General features: G+C 47.2%; 1 protein-coding gene across 2 annotated transcripts; it reads right to left on the reverse strand.

Annotated features, from left to right (window-relative positions):
• Positions 1-14,090: 14,090 nt before the first annotated feature.
• LIAT1 (ligand of ATE1) lies at positions 14,091-18,457 on the reverse strand. 2 transcript variants are annotated; one of them, XM_006167533.2, is made up of 2 exons: positions 18,190-18,457; positions 14,091-14,956 (listed from the first exon to the last, which is right to left on the reverse strand). In XM_006167533.2, the coding sequence occupies exons 1-2, from the start codon at positions 18,398-18,400 to the stop codon at positions 14,466-14,468; spliced, it is 702 nt and encodes a 233-aa protein (XP_006167595.1). In that variant the 5' UTR covers positions 18,401-18,457; the 3' UTR covers positions 14,091-14,465. The 2 variants fall into 2 exon arrangements, with proteins under 2 accessions (XP_006167595.1, XP_006167596.1); XM_006167534.2 differs by having other exon boundaries at positions 14,095-14,953.
• Between the last annotated feature and the right edge of the window lie 18 nt (positions 18,458-18,475).

Below are 18,475 nucleotides of genomic sequence, written 5' to 3' on the forward strand. Positions count from 1 at the left end.
GTAGTCAACCGTGGTTCGAGTCCCAGACCCAGTGGCTTAAACTCACGCTGGGCGCATATGCATGCGTGCCGAAGATCCCAAGAGGAGAATGGAGAAGAGATTGTGACATGGCCATGCCCCCAGGGGGTGGTGGTGGTGATTTCTCACTTTCTGTCTGTCTCTGTCTTTCTGGCGAGCACACATGCCCTATAGCAAAAACCTCTCAAAAAAAAAAAAAAAGATGGATCCCACATGGCTGACCACATTGTTTGAACCCTGGCCCTGGTGTCTTGAAAAACATGTAAGGCGAAAATACTACTACGACTACTACTAATTGTTATTATAATAATAAAAGAAAAAAGAAAAACACACAGGGCACATGTGTATGGCCCAAATCCTAACAAGATGGAGAAATGGAGGGGAAGAGATTTTGGCAGGACCACACTCAAAAGCGGTGCTTTTCCCCTCTCCTCCTTTCTCTTTCTGCCAGGCACACATGCCAGCTGGTAAGTAGATTTTTTATTTTTAGAGGTTTTTGCTATATGCGCTCACCAGAAAGACAGAGACAGAAAGACAGAAAGCAAGAAATCACCCCCCAGGGGGGATGGCCACGCCGCAATCCCTTCTCCTCCATTCTCCTCTCAGGATCTTGGGCACGCACGCACACGCGCCCGGCATGAGTCTAAGCCACAGGTTCCAGGACTCAAAACTGGACAACTACATGAGAGTCCAGTGACATAGCCATTACGCCAACTGCTGGTCCCGGTAAGTAGATCTTTTTAAAAAATCTCTTTTTAATAGAAATTAAGTCCAGTTTGGCTGACTGGGATAACAATGAGGGCTAATATCGTCAATTATGCCATATGGGACACACTTCCACAAAATAAATTGGCTAATCAGAGGTTCCAAGATTTTAGGAAATAAATATTTAAAGCCCATAGTATTAAAGTTAGAGTTGCATCTGTGTAGAAAGTGTCAAACTGTGTTGAAACTGATAATGTTTGTGTACTCTTTAAAGGTTTTTGCCATAGGGCACGTGCACTCACTGGGGAGAGACAGAAAGGCAGGGAGGATGGAAAGTGAGAAATCCCCTGGGGGGTAGCCATGCTGCAATCCCTTTTACCCAACTCTCCTCCTGGGATTTTGGGCACACATGCACGCGCACGTGCACACACACGCCAGTGTGAGTCTCAAGCTGCTGGACCTGGGACTCAAACCACAGTTAGCCATGTGGGGAGTCCAGCACCCCAACCACAACACCACCCACTGGCCCCACCTTATGTATATTTTTAAATTTCCATAATAAAACATTAAAGTATATTTTTAATGTTTCTATCATAAAAGTAATACATACTCATTTATTTACTTATTTATTAGATTTTTGCCATAAGGTGTGTAGAATTGCCGGAGAGAGACAGAGAGAGAGAGGGAAAGTGAGAAATCACCCCCATGGGACATGGCCACGCCGCAATCCCTTCTCCTCTTGGGATTTTGGGCACTATGCACATGCACCTGGTATGTTTTCAGCCTGCCAGGTCCAGGAGTTGAACTTTGGGGTGGGATCCAGCCATGTGGGATCCAGCGCCTTAACCACCATGCCACCTGCTGGCTCGATACATGCTCATTTTTAAAAAATCAGAAAATACATATTAGCAAAAATAAAAATCACTCTTATTCCCCTCAGAAATAAACTATTACTAACTCCTCGGACAAGTGCAGCCTTTTGTTTGTTTTTGGCTAGAGGACACCTGCACTCCTCAAAGAGAAAATGAGAGAAAGAGGGAGAGGAGAAAGCACCCCCACATGAGGGGTGGTCATGCCGCAAGCCCTTCTCCACCACGCCCTCACCCAGCTTGTTTCTCAAGTCACTGGGTCCGAGACTCAAACCAAGCAGTTGCCCATGCGGGACCTAACTGCCCTAACCACCAGGCACGGCGCCAGCCTCCAGAACTGCCACTTCCCAAGATAAGAATAAGCACCTCTCGGGCGCATTATGCCTGGAAGCCCAGCTACTCCAGACGCTGAGGCAAGAGCCCCGGAACTGGAGGCCAGGCCAGGCAACTTTTGTCTCTAAACAAATGAACAAGAACAACAGTGAAGTATGGTCAAGTCTAAGGAACACGTGGCTTTTACATTGTGGCACTCTTGTTTCTTTCTTTTTTTTTTTTAAATCTGTCAGAGTGCATGTGCACTTGCCAGAGAGAAAAAGTGGGAGAAAGCACCCTCAGTGGGGCTTGGTCAGGCTGCAACCCCTTCTCGGCCATTTCTCCATCCCTTCAGGATGTGAGCCATGCATGCACACATGCCTGGTGTAGTTTTCAAGTTGACCAGACAGGGAGGGATTCGAACCGTGTGATCGGCCTTATGGGATCTGGTTTTCCCTTAACCATGGAGCGGGTCCTGTAATACCCTGTAATACTATTTTCAGCCTTACCTACTGTGGGCATTGAATCAAGTCATCAGAGCATAAACGGCTTTTTTTTTCCCCAGTAGGAGGTTTCTATTCTTTATGGTGTGCTGTTTTCTTTTTCAGAATGAGAATGCAGGGGTCTTGGGTGTGTCAAACTAATTGCTAGTAATTACAAATTGCTCCTTGTCTCCAAAGGCCCTGGGGCATTGTTTAGGTAATTAAGCTGGTGAGTACAGTTAACAGGGTGTTCCCAGCCACCTTCAACAAGCATGTGAAGAGTTAGTGTAAATGAGTCTTGCCATACTTTTTTTAAAAATATGTGTTTATTTATACCCATTTACTTTCTTTTTTTTTTTTGAGAGGTTTTTTTTTCACTATAGGGCACGTGCGCTCGCCAGACAGACAGAGGGAGACATAGAGACAGAAAGCGAGAAATCACCCCCCAGGGGGGATGGTCACGCCGCAATCCCTTCTCCTCCATTCTCCTCTCGGGATCTTGGGCACGCACGCACACGCAACCGGCGTGAGTTTTAAGCCACCGGGTCCGGGACACGAACCGCGGTCGACTACGTGGGAGTCCAGCGACATAGCCAGTACGCTAACTGCTGGTTGCCTACCCATTTACTTTCAAAACAAGGGAGGGATGACTACAATGAAAGACACCCTCTGTGTGACAGAGCCACTGACACCCTTTCTATTAGTTGCTGTGAGTCTCTTGTTCTTAAAATCTGGCTCCTTTTAGGGGGCTGGCAGGTGGTGTGGTGGTTAAAGGTGCTGAACTCCCACATGACCCATAGTGGTCCGAGTCCCAGACTTGGAGGCTTGCTTTCTTGCTTTCCATTTCTCTCTCTCTGTCTCTGTTTGGTAAAATGTAAACATTATCATAACAAGTGGAATTAAATAAAAAATAATTGTTTAAAAAAACACAAAACATCTGGCTCCTTTTATTTTTTTTTAGAAGTTTTTGCTATAGGGCACGTGAGCTCACTAGACAGACAGAGAGAGACAGAGAGACAGAAAGCGAGAAATCACCCCCCAGGGGGGATGGCCACACCGCAATCCCTTCTCCTCCATTCTCCTCTCAGGATCTTGGGCACACATGCACACGCACCCAGCATGAGTTTTAAGTCACCGGTCCAGGACACGAACCGCTGTCAACTATGTGGGAGTTCAGCGACATAGCCATTACACTAACTGCTGGTCCCGCCAACACCTGGCTCCTTTTAAAGTTCAGTTCAGGTGGCGAGGTGGGTTAGGTTGCTGGACTCCACATGGTTAACCATGGTTCAAATCCCAGACCTGGCAGTTTGCTTTCTCACTTTCTTTGTCTCTCTGGTGAGCACGTGTGCCCCGTAGCAAATTAAAATAATAATAATAGTAAAATTCTATTTGATTACATGGCACCTGACATGAGTGACTTTATTGGTTTGGTCTTGTCTTCTGGGCTAAGTGCAGGAGTTTAATCCAAAACTATGGCCTCCCGTAAACTTTTAATACTAATGTAAGGAAGCGAGCCCCTGGAGTGTAGGACTCTCAGCTCTAAGGGTTTACCACCACCCGTATCTGTAGAAGAGACACAAAATCAAACATCCATATATTCTTCCAATACCATTTCCATTCTGGTTTGGGGAAAGATAAGGAGGGCATTTAAAATTGGCAGTAATTCATAGTCACACAGACTCTGAGCCAGAATGCCTGTGTTCAAATCCCAGCTCCAAGCTGTGTGAGCTTGGGCAAGTCCCCTAAACTCTGTAAATCTGAGCTAACAGGAGTTCTCTCCGCCCAGTCAGAGGGTGCTATAACTCAATGCTCTGTGAGATGGCTCCACATGGGAAGGTGGTTTGCAACCAGAAACCTCCATAAGTCTGCAGGGCGTGTGCTTGCCTTGCTCCAGGGCTAGCCAAGGTTCTGGGAGGATTGTGGGGTGTTGTTTTTCTCTCTCTGTGTCTCTTGCAGTCATGGAAAAGATAAATGAAACTTTGGGACAAAGGAGGTAAGAGTGTCGTCATAGAGAGGTTGTGAGAATTAAATGAGTTGATATAATCAAAATGCTTAGACCAGTACCTGGCATGAGTTAAAAGCTATAAAAGTGTTTATTGTTTTAATTATCTTTTGGCTTGTAACTTCACTCCCAGGAATGTATCCACAGCATTGGAAAATTGCACTAAAATGTGCATATAAGGATATTCATGGCAAAATTATTTAGAATAGCTGAAAAAATAGGAAACCAACTAAATGTGCACAAGTAGAGGGTTGGATAAATGTCTATATAATACAATACTAGGTGAGCTTACTTAGTGTCGTGGAGATGTCAATTTAGTGACTTGGAAAGATGTCCCTACTATCTATCTTTAAAAACACAGTTTTAAAAGTTTATTTATTGGTTGAGACCAGCAGTTGGCATAATGGCTATGTCACTGGACTCCCAAGTAGTCAACCGTGGTTTGAGTCCTAGACCTGGTGGCTTAAACTCACACCGAGCACATGTGCGTGCGTGCCCAAGATCCTGAGAGGAGAATGGAGGAGAAGGGATTGCAGCATGGCCATCCTCCCTGGGGGGTGATTTCTTGTTTTCTGTCTCTCTGTCATTCTCTGTCTTTCTGGCAAGCGCACGCACCCTATAGCGAAAACCTCTCCAAAAAAAAAAAAAAGTTTATTTATTGGACCAGCCTGTGGCCTGATGGTTAAGGCATCTGGATCATACATGACTGATCCTGAGGTTCAAGTCTCAGACCCAGTGATTTGAAAAACATGTCTGGTGAGGGCCAGCAGGTGGCATAGTGGTTGTGGTGCTAGACTCCCACATGGCTGACCATGGTTTGAGTCCCAGACTGAGCAACTTGAAACTCATGCCAGGCATGTGTGCATGTGTGCCCCAAATCCTGAGAGGAAAATGGAGGAGAAGGGACTGCAGCATGGCCATCTCCTGGGGCGGTTGATATCTCACTTTCTCTCTCACTGTCTCTCTCTGTGTCTCAGGCTAGTACACATGCCTTATAGCTAAAATCTCCCTTTAAAAAGGAAAAAGGAGAGAAAAACATGCCGTGTGTGTATGTGTACCCTAAGTCCCAAAGGGAGAGAGAAATGGAGGAAGACTGTGGTGACCATGCCTCATGGGGGTGCTTTCTCATTTCCCTCTTTCACTGTCTCCAGTGAGTACACCACACACACCACCTGGCAAAAAAAAAAAAAAAAAAAAAAAAAAAAAAAAAAGTTTATTTATCTCTTCAATGATGACAAGAAAGAGAGAAAAAGAGAGAGACAGCACCCCAGCAATGTCTTCACCTTGCAGTCCATCCCCTGTCTCAGTCAGCTCTGGATCGAGGACACACATGCCCAGGATACTCAGGGAGGTCTCCAATACAAACCTGAGACCTTCCGTCTGGGTCAGTCTTGTGTTTTGCCACTGCACCACCGTCTGTCCCTGCCCATGCCATATTTTGAAGAGAACCATTAAAAGACAACATACATATTATTATCTCATTAATTTTGTGTTCCTGTATGCAGATATACTAGTAAAAAAAAAGATTGGAAGAACAGATACCAAATAGATGCAGCTAGCTCTCTCCAAATGGCAAAATACTAGATCTTTTAAAGACTTATTTTTGGGGACCAGCAGTTAGCATAATGGCATGTCACTGGACTCCCATGTAGTCGACCGCGGTTCGCGTCCTGGACCCGGTGGCTTGAAGCTCACTCAGGGTGCGTGTGCGTGCGTGCCCAAGATCCTGAGAGGAGAATGGAGAAGGGATTGTGGAGTGGCCATCCCTCCATGGGGGTGATTTCTTGCTTTCTATCTCTCTGTCTCTCTCTCTCTGGTGAGTGCACACACCCTATAGCAAAAAAAAAACTCTCAAAAAAAAAAAAAAAAAGACTTATTTTTCTGGGACCAGCAGATGGTATAATGGTACATCACTGGACTCTCACATAGTCGACCATGGTTTGAGCCCCAGACCTGGCAGCTTAAAACTCATACTGTGTACGTGTGCGCCCAAGATCCTGAGAGGAAAATGGAGAAGGGATTGTGGCGTGGCCATCCCTCTGGGGGTGATTTCTCGCTTCTGTCTCTCCAGTGAGTACATGCATCCTATAGCAAAAATCTTTCTAAAAAAAGACTTATTTTCCTTGTTTGTGTTTTCTGATTTCCTGTGCAATTTGAAAAGTAAAACCTGAGTACAGAATATCACACAGATGTCGAACTGGCTTAAGCGTCAGGAAAACAGAGTGTTAAATGGTTAGTCTAGCTGTCCCTTAAAATGGGGTCAAGAATTGGGAAGAATCTGACATTTTACATTGTTTGCTAGCTAACAGGTAGCCTGCCACAGTTACATGAATGTTGCCTAAAGACACGAAACTCTTGGATCAGAGACAAAGGATATTGGTTTTTCCAATAGCAGTAGCCAGAGTAGTAGCATTTGCTGGTTTCCTCAGGCTTGTTTCCCATAGGGTAAGACGAAGAGGTTCTAGATGACACCGGACATAACAGGTTATATTACAAGAAAGGAACTCTGAGCTTAGGAACTAGAACTTTCTCTAAGAGGTGACAAACAAATATGCCCTCGGCTCTAGCAGGAGACACTATTTCTTTCTTCCTAGGCTATTCATCACACAAGCATCCTTCAAAAGATGGTCTGGGGGACGAACAGTGGCACAGTGATAAAATGTGATGGTCTGTGAGGCTGACCCTAATGGGAGGGTTCTGGGTTCATATCCAGAGACCTCCCTGAGTATTCTAGGCATGTGTGTGCCCATGATCTGGGGCTGGCAAAGACTGGGGGTCAACCCTGGCTTTGAGAACCCATTAGATCTCTCTCTCTCCCTTGCTCATGAAATAAATAAATAAAAATAAGCTAAACAAGAGAAGGAGAGGGGCTGGCAGGTGGCATAGTGGCTAAGGGCTCTGGATTCCCACATGGCTGACTGCGGTTCGAGTCCTGGACCTGGCAGCTTGCTTTTTCATTTTCTTTCTCTTTCTCTTTCTCTCTCTAGTCAGATAAAAAAATAATAATAACAAATGGAATTAAATAAATAAATAATTCTTTAACACAAAAGAGAGAAGGAGATGATCTGGAACAAAGGTAAGCAGTGACTCTCCTCACAAGATGTGCAGAAACACATGCACTATGAGAAACATGGGGATTTCCTATGGAGAACTCTCTCTGACAACCAGAGGTTCTCAAATTTGATGTGAACGTGAATCACCTGAGGCCCTTGTTAACCTACAGCTTCTGACGTGGTAGGTCTGGTCGGAGTGGAGAGCGACCCGAGAGTCTGCTAAGAAGCGAGTTCCTAAGAAGCTCCCAGGACCACATGCCTTAGGACCCACCCTCCTGGTCAAGGTAGGACAGTGCCTGTCAGCTGAGGTGGCCGGAGCCAGGAGCCCTGGCCTGGGGTGCTGTGATTGGGAGGCGAAGGCTGAAGGAGGCAAGATCCTTTATCAGTGACCATCAGAGAAGAAAGTGTCATTGTATTTGCTTTTCTTTTTTAGAGACATTTTTGCTATAAGGTGTGTATATTCACGTTTGCTGGAGAGACAGAGAGACAGAAAGCAAGAAATTATCCCCCAGGTGGGATGGTCACACCACAATCCCTTCTCCTCCATTCTCCTCTCAGGCTTTTGTACACACGTACACGCGCCTAGCATGAGTTTCAAGCCACTGGGTCTGGGACTCAAACCACAGTTGACCATGTGGAAGCCCAGCACCTTAACTCCTACACCACTGGCTGGCCCTGGTGTCAGTGGTTTTAAAGGCTAGGATTGACTATTATTAAGTACACATGGTGGCCAGGAGTCCTATGGAGCATTTTCCCAACACCCCAAGAGCCCTCATTAGTTGCTGTTAGTGGCCCTCCTCCCCATGAAGCCTCTCTGCCAGCCACAGTTCCTGGGAACAATTCCCTCTTTTCAGTAACCTGCACCCGGCTGGCTCCACCCACCTTCCTGGGAAGCTCCTGGAGCTGCCTTAATTTGCCTTTGCACTGTTCTTGAACTGGGGGTAGGGACATGGGGAGTGTAGCTCAGCTCCCACCTGTTTGGGGTGTCTGTTTGAAACCTGCGGGGTGTAACTGAAAGTGGCATCTCTGCAACCAGCCAGGCCTGGGTTTCATATCCCAACTCCTCCTCTCAGTCCCCGTGTGACCTTGGGTAAGTCACTTTCCCAGCCTGCGCCTGTTTCCTTACGTGTGAATGGGAATCGTTACACCCTCTCACCTTAAAGATGGCTGTGCAGGGAACCAGCAATTAGCGTAATGGCTATGTCGCTGGACTCCCACGTAGTCGACCGCGGTTCGTGTCCCGGACCCGGTGGCTTAAAACTCACGCCGGGCGCGTGTGCGTGCGTGCCCAGGATCCCGAGAGGAGAATGGAGGAGAAGGGATTGCGGCGTGACCGTCCCCCCTGGGGGGTGATTTCTCGCTTTCTGTCTCTATATCTCTCTCTGTCTGTCTGGCGAGCGCACGCGCCCTACAGTGAAAATCTCTCCAAAAAAAAAAAAAAAAAGATGGCTGTGCAGATAAGATGGAGTCAGGACTGTCACGTGACTAACACTATGCCTGGGCAAAGGAGGAGCCTGATAAACAGGGCTGCTCTCCTCACAATTCTGGCAGCAGCAGGCGGAGAACTGCACACTTAGTGGGTGCTTGATAAACACTTCCTAAAAACACAACTTGAGACCGTAAAGCAAATATCATTAGAGAAGGTCATCTCTTCCCTCTAAGCCTCAGTTGTGAAATAATAATTCCAGGGGGCTGGATGGTGGTGCAGCCTAAAGACATGACATTCTACAAGACTGAGCCCCAGGGGAAGGTTCTGGGTTCACATCCTGCCATGAACGCTTTTGCAACCTAGGGCTTGCTGAGAACGGGTTGGCTCATGGCAGTGGGACCCTGTTGGGGATGCTGTCTCTCTCATTCTCACTCTCCCTCCCTCTGTCAATTTCTTTTGCTCACAGAAGAACTAAATTTTTTTTTTGAATTATTATTATTCCTCCCGCACAGGGAACAAAGGAGATAGAAGAACTATTAAACTATAAAATGTCATAAAAATATTACAGTTACAATTAAAGGTGGGAGGCAGATACAAAACACATACCATAAAAACATCCTGACTAGCTTTATTGACATATAATTAACAAAAACAAGGAACCCAAGAGGCCCATGCAGTCTTATCTGGTTCTTGACTGGCCTGACAATGACCCCAGTCCTGGCAAGACACAGCACCTCTCTTGGAAATAAATTTAAAAGCCTACCGTGCACTGGCAATATGCTGTGGTGTCCTTCTTAGGAAGGATTGGGTTTGTGGTTTTCTAGCTCTCAGATTAGGGCTAACACAGGACACTGAGAATCATAGCTGTTGATGAGGAAGGGGCTACTTGTATTAGTTAGCTATTGCTGCCTAACAAAATTCTCTCCAAATGTAGTGATTTAAAACAAACTTATTATAATGACGTCTGTGGTGCAATGGTGTCTGTGGTACCCTTCTTAGGAAGGATTGGGTTTATGATTTTCTAACTCTCAGATCAGGATTAACATAGGATTATCAGGGATAATCATGCTGTTGATGAAGAAGGGGCTACCTGTATTAGTTAGCTATTGCTGTGTAACAAAATTCTCTCCAAATTTAGTGGCTTAAAGCCAACTTTTTATAATTGCAATGTTTCTGTGGTTCAGGACCCTGGGTCCAGCTTAGCTGGATGCCTCTGGCTCAGGGTAGAGACAAAGTGTCATTCAGAGCTACAGGCCTCTCAAGGCCCACCTGGGGGTGGAACTGCTCCCAAACTAACTCATGCAGTTGGTAGCAGATCTTGGGTCCTTGCCACGGTGGATCGGAGACACCAGCTGCTTGATTTGTGGAGTTCATGAGGATCACGCAATGGGTGTTCCCAAATTTGAATCATGACTGGTGTATGTGTGTGTGTGTGTGTGAAGCACCTTGGTACTAGGCAACCCAGTCTACTTGTGCTGGGTCTACTCTCATAGTGAGGTGGTCATGGGGGCACATTCTAGCTTGAGACCAGCCTTACAGGCTACAAGCCACTCCTAGGCACCACCAAAACCAAGTGCAGACCATAAACCAATTATTACTATACACTGCTCCAAAATATCTCATGGAACAGTGGTTACAGAATTTGTTTATTGTCAGTTAATGGATCTCACAGTACTGGCCAAGGGTTAGTCATTTTGGAGACAAGCATGCAGTCAATCTAGATGGGCCGAGATGGATTCATGCCAGACAAGCCACTCCCATGACCCTTGGTCAGGGCCTTCTTAAATGAATCACTCCAGTTGGAGGGCAATGGGGTGATGGGAATTTGTCTAATTGGAATTTCTTTTCTTTTTTCAGTATTTTTTTTGGTTTGTTTTTTGTTTTTTGCCATAGGGCATGTGTGCTCTCCAGAGAAAGTGAGGGGGAAGGTGAGAAATCACTCCCTAGGGGGATGGCCACATTGCAGTCCTTCTCCATTCTCCTCCTGGGATTTTGGGCATGTACACACACGCGTTCAGTGTGATTTTCAAGTCATCAAGTCTAGGACTTGGATCATGGTTGGCTACATAGGAGCCCAGTGCCTTAACCACCATGCCACCTGCTGGCCCCTACTTGGCATTTCTTTAGAGAATTGTTCCATATATGTTCTGCAGAGGATCTGTAACAACCTGTTCTGTTCATGCATCCAGTGGGAGTGCCTCTGCCTCCAGCCCCAATTCTCCTCCATACCCAGCCATCCAATACACCATTTCCTTGGTCCCTGTGGTTAGTCTAGCAATGGGCGTATGACCCCAGGCCAGACCACTGGGATCGGTATGGACACTGGATAGGGACAAAGGAGTAGCCTTTTCCTTGCAGGACTACAAGGATGTCTTTGCCATGCTGACGAGAACCTGCCTGAACAGATGCTGATGCAGAGGCAGGTACAGAGAAAAACAGACATTCAAAAAATAAATCCTCCATTTGATTTTCACAACACTAAGGTAGGTATTTACATCCCTATTTTCAGATGAGAAACTGAGGCTAAGAGGTTAAGCAACTTGCCTGTGGTCACACAGCTAGCATGCAGAAGAAAAGAGATCGCTTCACTTCTGATGTGAAGGCTCATCTTAACCACGATCCCCTGAATGGCAATGGCATAAAGATGACCACGGGCCACCGCCTCGCTCTCACCACCCATGAAGACACTGCTAAGCAACCAAGGCACTCTGAGTCCAGTATGCCCTCAGACTTCTGCACCACACCCTCAGCCTCTGAGGCTGATCTGGAGGGCACAGGAGATGCCAACCCTGCCACTCCCTTTACCTTCAGCCTGGGTTATTGGTGAGGCCCTATGGTTGAACATTTGCATACTTCCTGTCCCCTCCTCTCCATTGATAGTGGAGGACAGGCCTCAGGGAGGGCCAGTCCTATCTGCCCGAGACCTTGCCAGGCCTGACTGCTACCCATTCTCCAGGGTAGGAGAGGGCTCTTCAAAAATCTCTTTAGAATGTTTTGCCAGGGCCTCATGACAGAAATGTGGAAAGTCAGTAACTGATTTTCTCCCCCAGGTTTTTGTCATAGAGAACTTGCTCTCATCAGAGAGAGACAGAGACAGACAGTGAAAAGAAAAGAAAAGTAAGAAATCACCTCCCAGCGGGGATGGCTGTGCCACAATCCCTTCTCCTCCTAGGATTTTGGGCACACGCACACACATGCCCGATGTGATTTTAAAGCTGCTGGGTCAGGGACTGGAACCACAGTCGGCCATGTGGGATCCAGTGTCTTAAACACCATGCCACTTGCTGGCTCTGTAACTAGCCTTTCAAGTAAGGCTGAGATGATGTCAGCTGATAGCCAGCGGATGAAGATGGGCACTTTCACATAACTTTCAAATAAGTATTCTGGGATGTCAGCTTTTCATTTCTCCCAGGCACGCTGTATGTCTTGCTTACCCCAGAACATTGTAACCCCTTGGAAGGCAGGGTTCTCATCTTAGACTTGCTTTCTGCCCTCTCTGGCCTGGCGCCATGTAGCACAAAGGTAGCCCACAGTCTCCAGAGACTACCCTCATCCTTCAGACCTGTCAGTCTGCATCTTTGTGTCTGAGGGTTATTTTTCCCTGAGGTAGGCTGCCAGGTCCACACAGTGTGGCAGGTTGCAGATGCCAGGAAATTAACATCCCTTGCCCAGAACCAGTGCCATTGGAGAGTATAAATACCCCAGCTCCCTTCTCAGGAAGTGGGTCTTGCATTGTTTCCCAGTGTTTCTCCGTAGGATTATGCTCCAATTGCCCAGAATGAAAGACACTTAATAGTGTTCCCTGAACTGCTGTCCTTCCCCAGGCCCCTCTCTATTGCTCTTTCCTTCATACCCCGGATAACCTACTTACATTTGAATCCTTTCTCAAGGTCTGCTTCTGGAGAGCACAAGCCAAGGCAACACACAGCCCTCACTCAATAATTAGGAGGCATCTTCAAGACATTTGTGGAAAAGGTATGTTATGCATGGATTTCAAAGTTTGAACCAGAAAAAATTTGTACTTTCGTTCCATTTTTTCCGTGACTTGTGTTGTGCTCACCAGACCAGGACGCACTCTCCCCAAAGGGCATAGTCATGTTGCAATCCTTTTTCTCCATCTCACCGTCAGGTCAGAATCCTCAGCACACATGCACATGAGGCCAGAGTGTTTTTGTTTTTTGTTTTGAAGCCGCCAGGGTTGGGATTCGAATCTCAGTTGACTATGTGGGATCTGACTCCTTATGTGCAGAGCTTCACTGTTGTACTATGAGGCCAGTCCCTTGTCTCCCCTTTTTAAAGTTTATTTCTTCCATGAGGAAGAGCTACAGACAGCGCCCTCAACAGGGTCTTCACTGCTAAAACCTCTCCCCGCCCCAGCCAGCCCGGATATGGGCATGCATATACCCAGCATGCTCGGGGAAGTCTTTAGACAGAAACCTGGAACCCTCCCATGTGAGTCAGCTTTGCATAGCACCGAATTAACACTGTGTCACCATCTATTCATGACCTTTTGACGTACCCTCAGATTTGTGGAGCAGAGGAATATAAATTTAGGACAAACTACAGAGAGACTTTTTTTATAATGTTCCAGAACTTTGCTTAAAATGTTTTGGGGCATGAGAAGACTGCTATATTTATAAGAGAAGCAATATTCCTTTTAGGACTTCTTCCCATAATAACTTCCTAGGGATGAAATTCTGTTTTTTTTTTTTTTTTTTTTTTTTTTTTTGTTTATCATTTTTTTTTTTTTTTTTATTACGACCAGAGAGGGAGAGAGATGGAAAATGAGAAAACAAGCCTCCAGGTCCAGGACTTGAACCGTGGTCTGCCATGTGGGAGTCCAATACCCTTAACCACCACCTGTCAGTCCCCTAGGGATGAAGTTCTGAAACCCACTCTTTTTTTTTTTTTAATTGGCAGAGGGCATGTGTGCTCACTAAAGAAAGAAAGAGGAAGAGAAAGCGAGAGAGAAAGCACTCCCCAGCGGGGCATGGTCACACTGCCATCCCTTCTCTTCCATTTCTCCATCCTGTCAGGATACTGGGCCTGCGTGCGAACATGCCCATCATGTTTTTCAAGCCACCAGGGTCATAATTCAAACTACGGTCACATGGCTCCCATAACACTATGCTGCAGGGCTGGCCCAAGGGACTCACTTACTCCAAAGGCCAGCTACAAGCAGGTAATGTATTTAATTAAAAAACAAAGTCTCCAGGCTATTTGGGGGCATTTTCCTTGGGCCTACGGCAGCATGTACTGTGTGAGGAGTTTTACCCAGGAAATGAGTGAGTTAAAATTCGTTCAACTGCACACTTTTTCTTTTTAGGGACAGATTATAGACAGCGGGCTATGCTGAGAAATTCAGTAACAAAGGGCAAAGCTACTGTAAGGAAAAGCAGCCTCCGCAAGAGCTGTGCTCATGAGCACACCGATATTCCTAAGGGGGTCAAGGCGAGGCAGCTCCATGAAGGGACAGGGCACCCCAAACATCTGCTTCCTTCAGATCCAGGCCTGATTTCCTTTTATTCCTCTTTCAAATATATCACCTTGTGATAAGGAGGAATGGCAAACCTGCCGGTTCAGGGTGGATTTTCAGTCCGGCAGGGTAGCTGCTAAGTCCGAGTGCAGGAGCTTGGGGGTGACGTTTCCTTCCAAATAGGGGCTCCGGCAGTTGGCTTTCAAGGCGGGCTGCCTACTCAGGGTACTGCGATCTTTGTCCGAGAGGGAAGGTAAGTTCTCAGGGGGCTCCTCGGCACAGGAATCAGAGTGGAAGCCCTTGAGGGCCAAAATCCTGTACCGCTTCCTTCGGTTCAGTTTATAAATGCGAATCCTTTCTTTTTCTGCCTCCGGGTCTGTGAGAATTCCATCCCAACGTAGGCTTTCATTGATCTGGTTTGAAAGGTTCTCTTCGATTTCTGCAAAGTGGGGGACACTTAGGGTAAAAGAATAAGAAGGGGCGTGCTTGTCCTCTTTGCTCTGTCTGTGCTCTGGCTTGGGACCAAGGTCTTTGCTGGGATTTAAGATGTCATGAAAGGACGAGGAAAGTGGCTGACTCTTCAGGCCTCGACTCTGCCGTTTATCTGCTGAGCAGAGAGTAGGTTAGCGTCTGTGCTGACTCGGCCCTCAGCCTGCCGGGGGTGAGGCCTGACCACCAGAGATGGATGGGGTGGGATGTGGAGGCATCTCCTTAGCAGGGGTCAGGCTGCCAAGCCCACCAGTCTCATTTACACCCACTCCCTGGATGCTTTTAGTCATTGCGGGGTGGAAGGAACCACTTACTGAGCACAGAGTAGGTCTTCTGGATAAAGACTATCAGCCCTGTTCACTAGAGAAGGGAACTGAGGCTCCAAGAGCTTCAGTAACTTGCCAGTGTCAAGCAGCTAGTGGCAGAGCAGGATTCGAACATGGGCCTGGCTCCCACCATGCCATGCTGCACCCCCTCCCCACCTCCAAGCTCACCAAGGTACTGTGCAGTTCCCGGAGTCTGTGGCTCTGCTGCTGGTCCACACACTTCATGGTGGAAGGAATGGGGAACAGCAGCGAAGCTGCCTGCATCTGACTACTGACAGCGGTAGTGCCAAGCCAGGAGGTGTTCTGTGTGCTTATGCTGATCTGTTCTACATTAATAGCATTTCGGAGTTGTGTAATATGCACATACACCACTATACATCGGGGTTCTTTTGTCAGATGTTTTTGGGGATAGAGAAATACCTACCTCTTCCCTGAAACCAAGGAAAAAAGAGAAAATTAAAAAAAGACTTTTCTCTTTTTTCCCCTAGATTTTGGCCATAGGGCATGTGTGCTCACCTGAGAGAGACAAAGGGAAAGACAGGGAACGTGAGAGATTACACCCCAGGGTGAATGGCCATGTCACAATCCCTTCTCCTCTATTCTCCTCTCAGGATTTTGGGCACATACACACATATGTCTAGCATATTTTTCAAGCTGCTGGGTTTGGGATTCAAACTGCGAAGTCAGCCATCTGGGAACCAGTGCCTTAACTACCATGCCATCTGCTGGCCCTTGACTTTTCTTTACCTTCTTGCTCCCCCAAAACTATCTGGTGTCCCCTGCTAACAATATAAGATTCGTGCTGTAATTTCTAGAGTCAAAAGCTACACCAAAAAGACAGCACACTTCCTAATTTTGTTTTGTACGTACACACAGGGTTTTTGTTTTGCTTTTATGAGAGGAGAAGGAACAGAGAGAAACAGAGAGAGGTAACTCTGACAGGGTCTTGCTGTGTCGCAATCTTCCTGCCACAGCTTCCCGATCAGCTGGGACCACAGGTGTGCAACTGTGCTCTGCCTGTTCAGGTTGGCTCAGGAACCAGCCCTGGGCCTCCCATGTGGCTTCTACTTCCCAACCATGGTTGAACCATGGACTTTTTTTTTTTTTTAAGAGTTATTTTATCTATTCATTCATTTATTTTTATCTGACCAGAGAGAGACAGAGAGAGAGAGAGAGTGAAAGAGAGGAAAAGTGATGAAAAAGCAGGCCACCAGGTCTGGGATTCAAACCATGGTCGGCCATGTGAGAGTGTCCATTGCATTAACCACCACACCACCGGCAGGCCCCTGGACCATAGGCTTTTTGACCTAAACTCCAGAAGTGTTTTCTTGCCTTTTTATTATACTTCCAACCAAAGAAGTAATCATAATTTTCCCACTGCTCATTCTCGAAACTATAGGGTTGACATGGGCAAGGCTGCCACTCCTTCCTCTGGCTTGCCAGTAGTGCCAGCTCTGCACACAAAAGGCCAAGGTCCAGAAAGTTGAGCCCAGGACTAGCTACACTGGAGGACAGGGCCACCTCCCTGACAGCCAAAGCCACTGAAGTGGACTATACAGATAACAATGGCCCACAGCACTCAAGACAGGTGCATTCTGTCACTGCCTTACTCTCTTCTCAAAGTGGGTGCTCAGTGTCTGAGAGAGAAGTCCAGGGGTTCTGTGAGAGGAGTGTGGGGAGATGCAGGGACTCTGGGTTTATGGTGGCATTGGTGTGTATAAGTATGTGAAGGTGTCCCTGAGAGACTGGGGTACTGGCATCAGTATATTTGTATATTCACAGAAACTGTGTATATAACATAGTTCCTGTATGACGAGGGTCTTCAAAAAGTTCGTGAAAAATATATATTATGGACAACTGTACACACATATCAAAATTTTTTGTACCAAAATAAACTTGTTCTTTAACTCCATTTTTCCACAAATTCTTTGAAGTCCCTTCATATGTCTATGTGGACCACGAATGTGTGTGCGTGCTGGGGTATCTACGCTTTAGTTTCTTTTTCTTTCCTTTATTCGTAATAGAAGGTCTGCATGCCTACTTGAGCGAAAGAGAGAGAGAAGCACCATCCTTAGGTATGGTCATGCCATGATCTCCTTCGTCTTGTCCTCTAGTCCATCAGATCCTGGGGCTCTTGTGCATGTCTGGTGTGATTGAGGTCAGCTGGGCCAGGGATTTGAACCACGGCCACCAGGTGGGATCTGGCTTCTCTTAAGCAGTGTCACCATGTGCACAGAGCCAGCCTGTGTTTCGTTTTCATTTGATAACATTATATTAACACTCGGCAAGCTGTTGGGGTGTTAGGGATTATAAGAGGACGTAGCAGTGCATGATGTGATGAGACTGGTGGACTGAAAGCTGCCCCTCAGTGATGGGGTGGGTAGACGGTCTGCACAGGGAAGTTTTCATAAGCATTTATGTGGCTATGGGTGTCTACATAACATCCAGAGTCAGGTACCCTTTAACTCATGAGAGTGTGAGGAAGATCTCTAGAGGAAGGTAAGGGTCTGTGTGACTAGTGTATGTGAGTGTCTGTCTGTCAGGCAGTGTCTTGGCATCTTAGGGTTTGGGACAGTCTCTGTGTAAGGGAGATCTCTGTAGAAGGACTTGAGATTTCTTTGGGGAAGGTGTCGATGTTGGTATTTCGAATTTGGGCTGAGGGATTAGAAAGCTGACAGAGTGTGTAAAGTCTCTGCGTGGGGCTGGGAGGCTCTTGGGAATGGTGGGGGTCTGGGAGGAGTTTCTGGGAGATTGAGGGACTCGGGATATCGAGAATTCTCAAGGCAGAATGTAGGGTCCCTGCAAGGCTAGGAGACCTCAAAGCTGGAAAACTTCTGTGACAAGGTGTCTGCTGTCGGGCAGGGCCTTGAGGGCAGGATAGTGTTCAAGGGGAGGGCAGTGGCATACGGCACGCGTGGGGAGCTGGAGGGCGTCTGTTCTGAAGTGGTCTCCAGGTGGACCCCGGGTCTCCGAGAAGCATCTCAGCTGCAGGAACTGAGGCAGCCGCGCTGGCCGCTCCTCTTACCGTCGCCCTTGCCCGACCCCTTGGTCTTTTTCTTCTTCTTTTTCTTCTTCACCTTCCGTTTGGTCACCGCTGGGGCGCCGCCCGCGATGGGGGGCAGTCTGGACCCCTTCGAACCCGCAGCGCCGCCCTCTTGCTCTTCTTCCTCTTCCTCCTCCTCGTCCTCGCCCTCTTCTCCATACCCGGACGCCTCGGCCCCACCGCTGCCGTCCATCTGCCCCGCGAGGGCCCAATCTGCGCTTGGGGTAGCCCAAGACCCGCCGCCAGTCGGCAGCGCTGGGCGCCGTCC

The sequence above is a fragment of the Tupaia chinensis genome, unplaced genomic scaffold (genome assembly GCF_000334495.1).
Source record: "Tupaia chinensis unplaced genomic scaffold, TupChi_1.0 Scaffold144899_1, whole genome shotgun sequence".
Taxonomy (NCBI): Eukaryota; Metazoa; Chordata; class Mammalia; order Scandentia; family Tupaiidae; genus Tupaia; species Tupaia belangeri.

Bases quoted from the DNA above. Each gene is read 5' to 3' on its own strand.
- LIAT1 (XM_006167533.2), bottom strand. From the start codon at position 18,400: ATGGACGGCAGCGGTGGGGCCGAGGCGTCCGGGTATGGAGAAGAGGGC. The intron at 14,957-18,189 runs GTAAGAGGAGCG...CTCTCTGCTCAG, and splicing joins GGGGTCGGGCAAGGGCGACG to CAGATAAACGGCAGAGTCGA.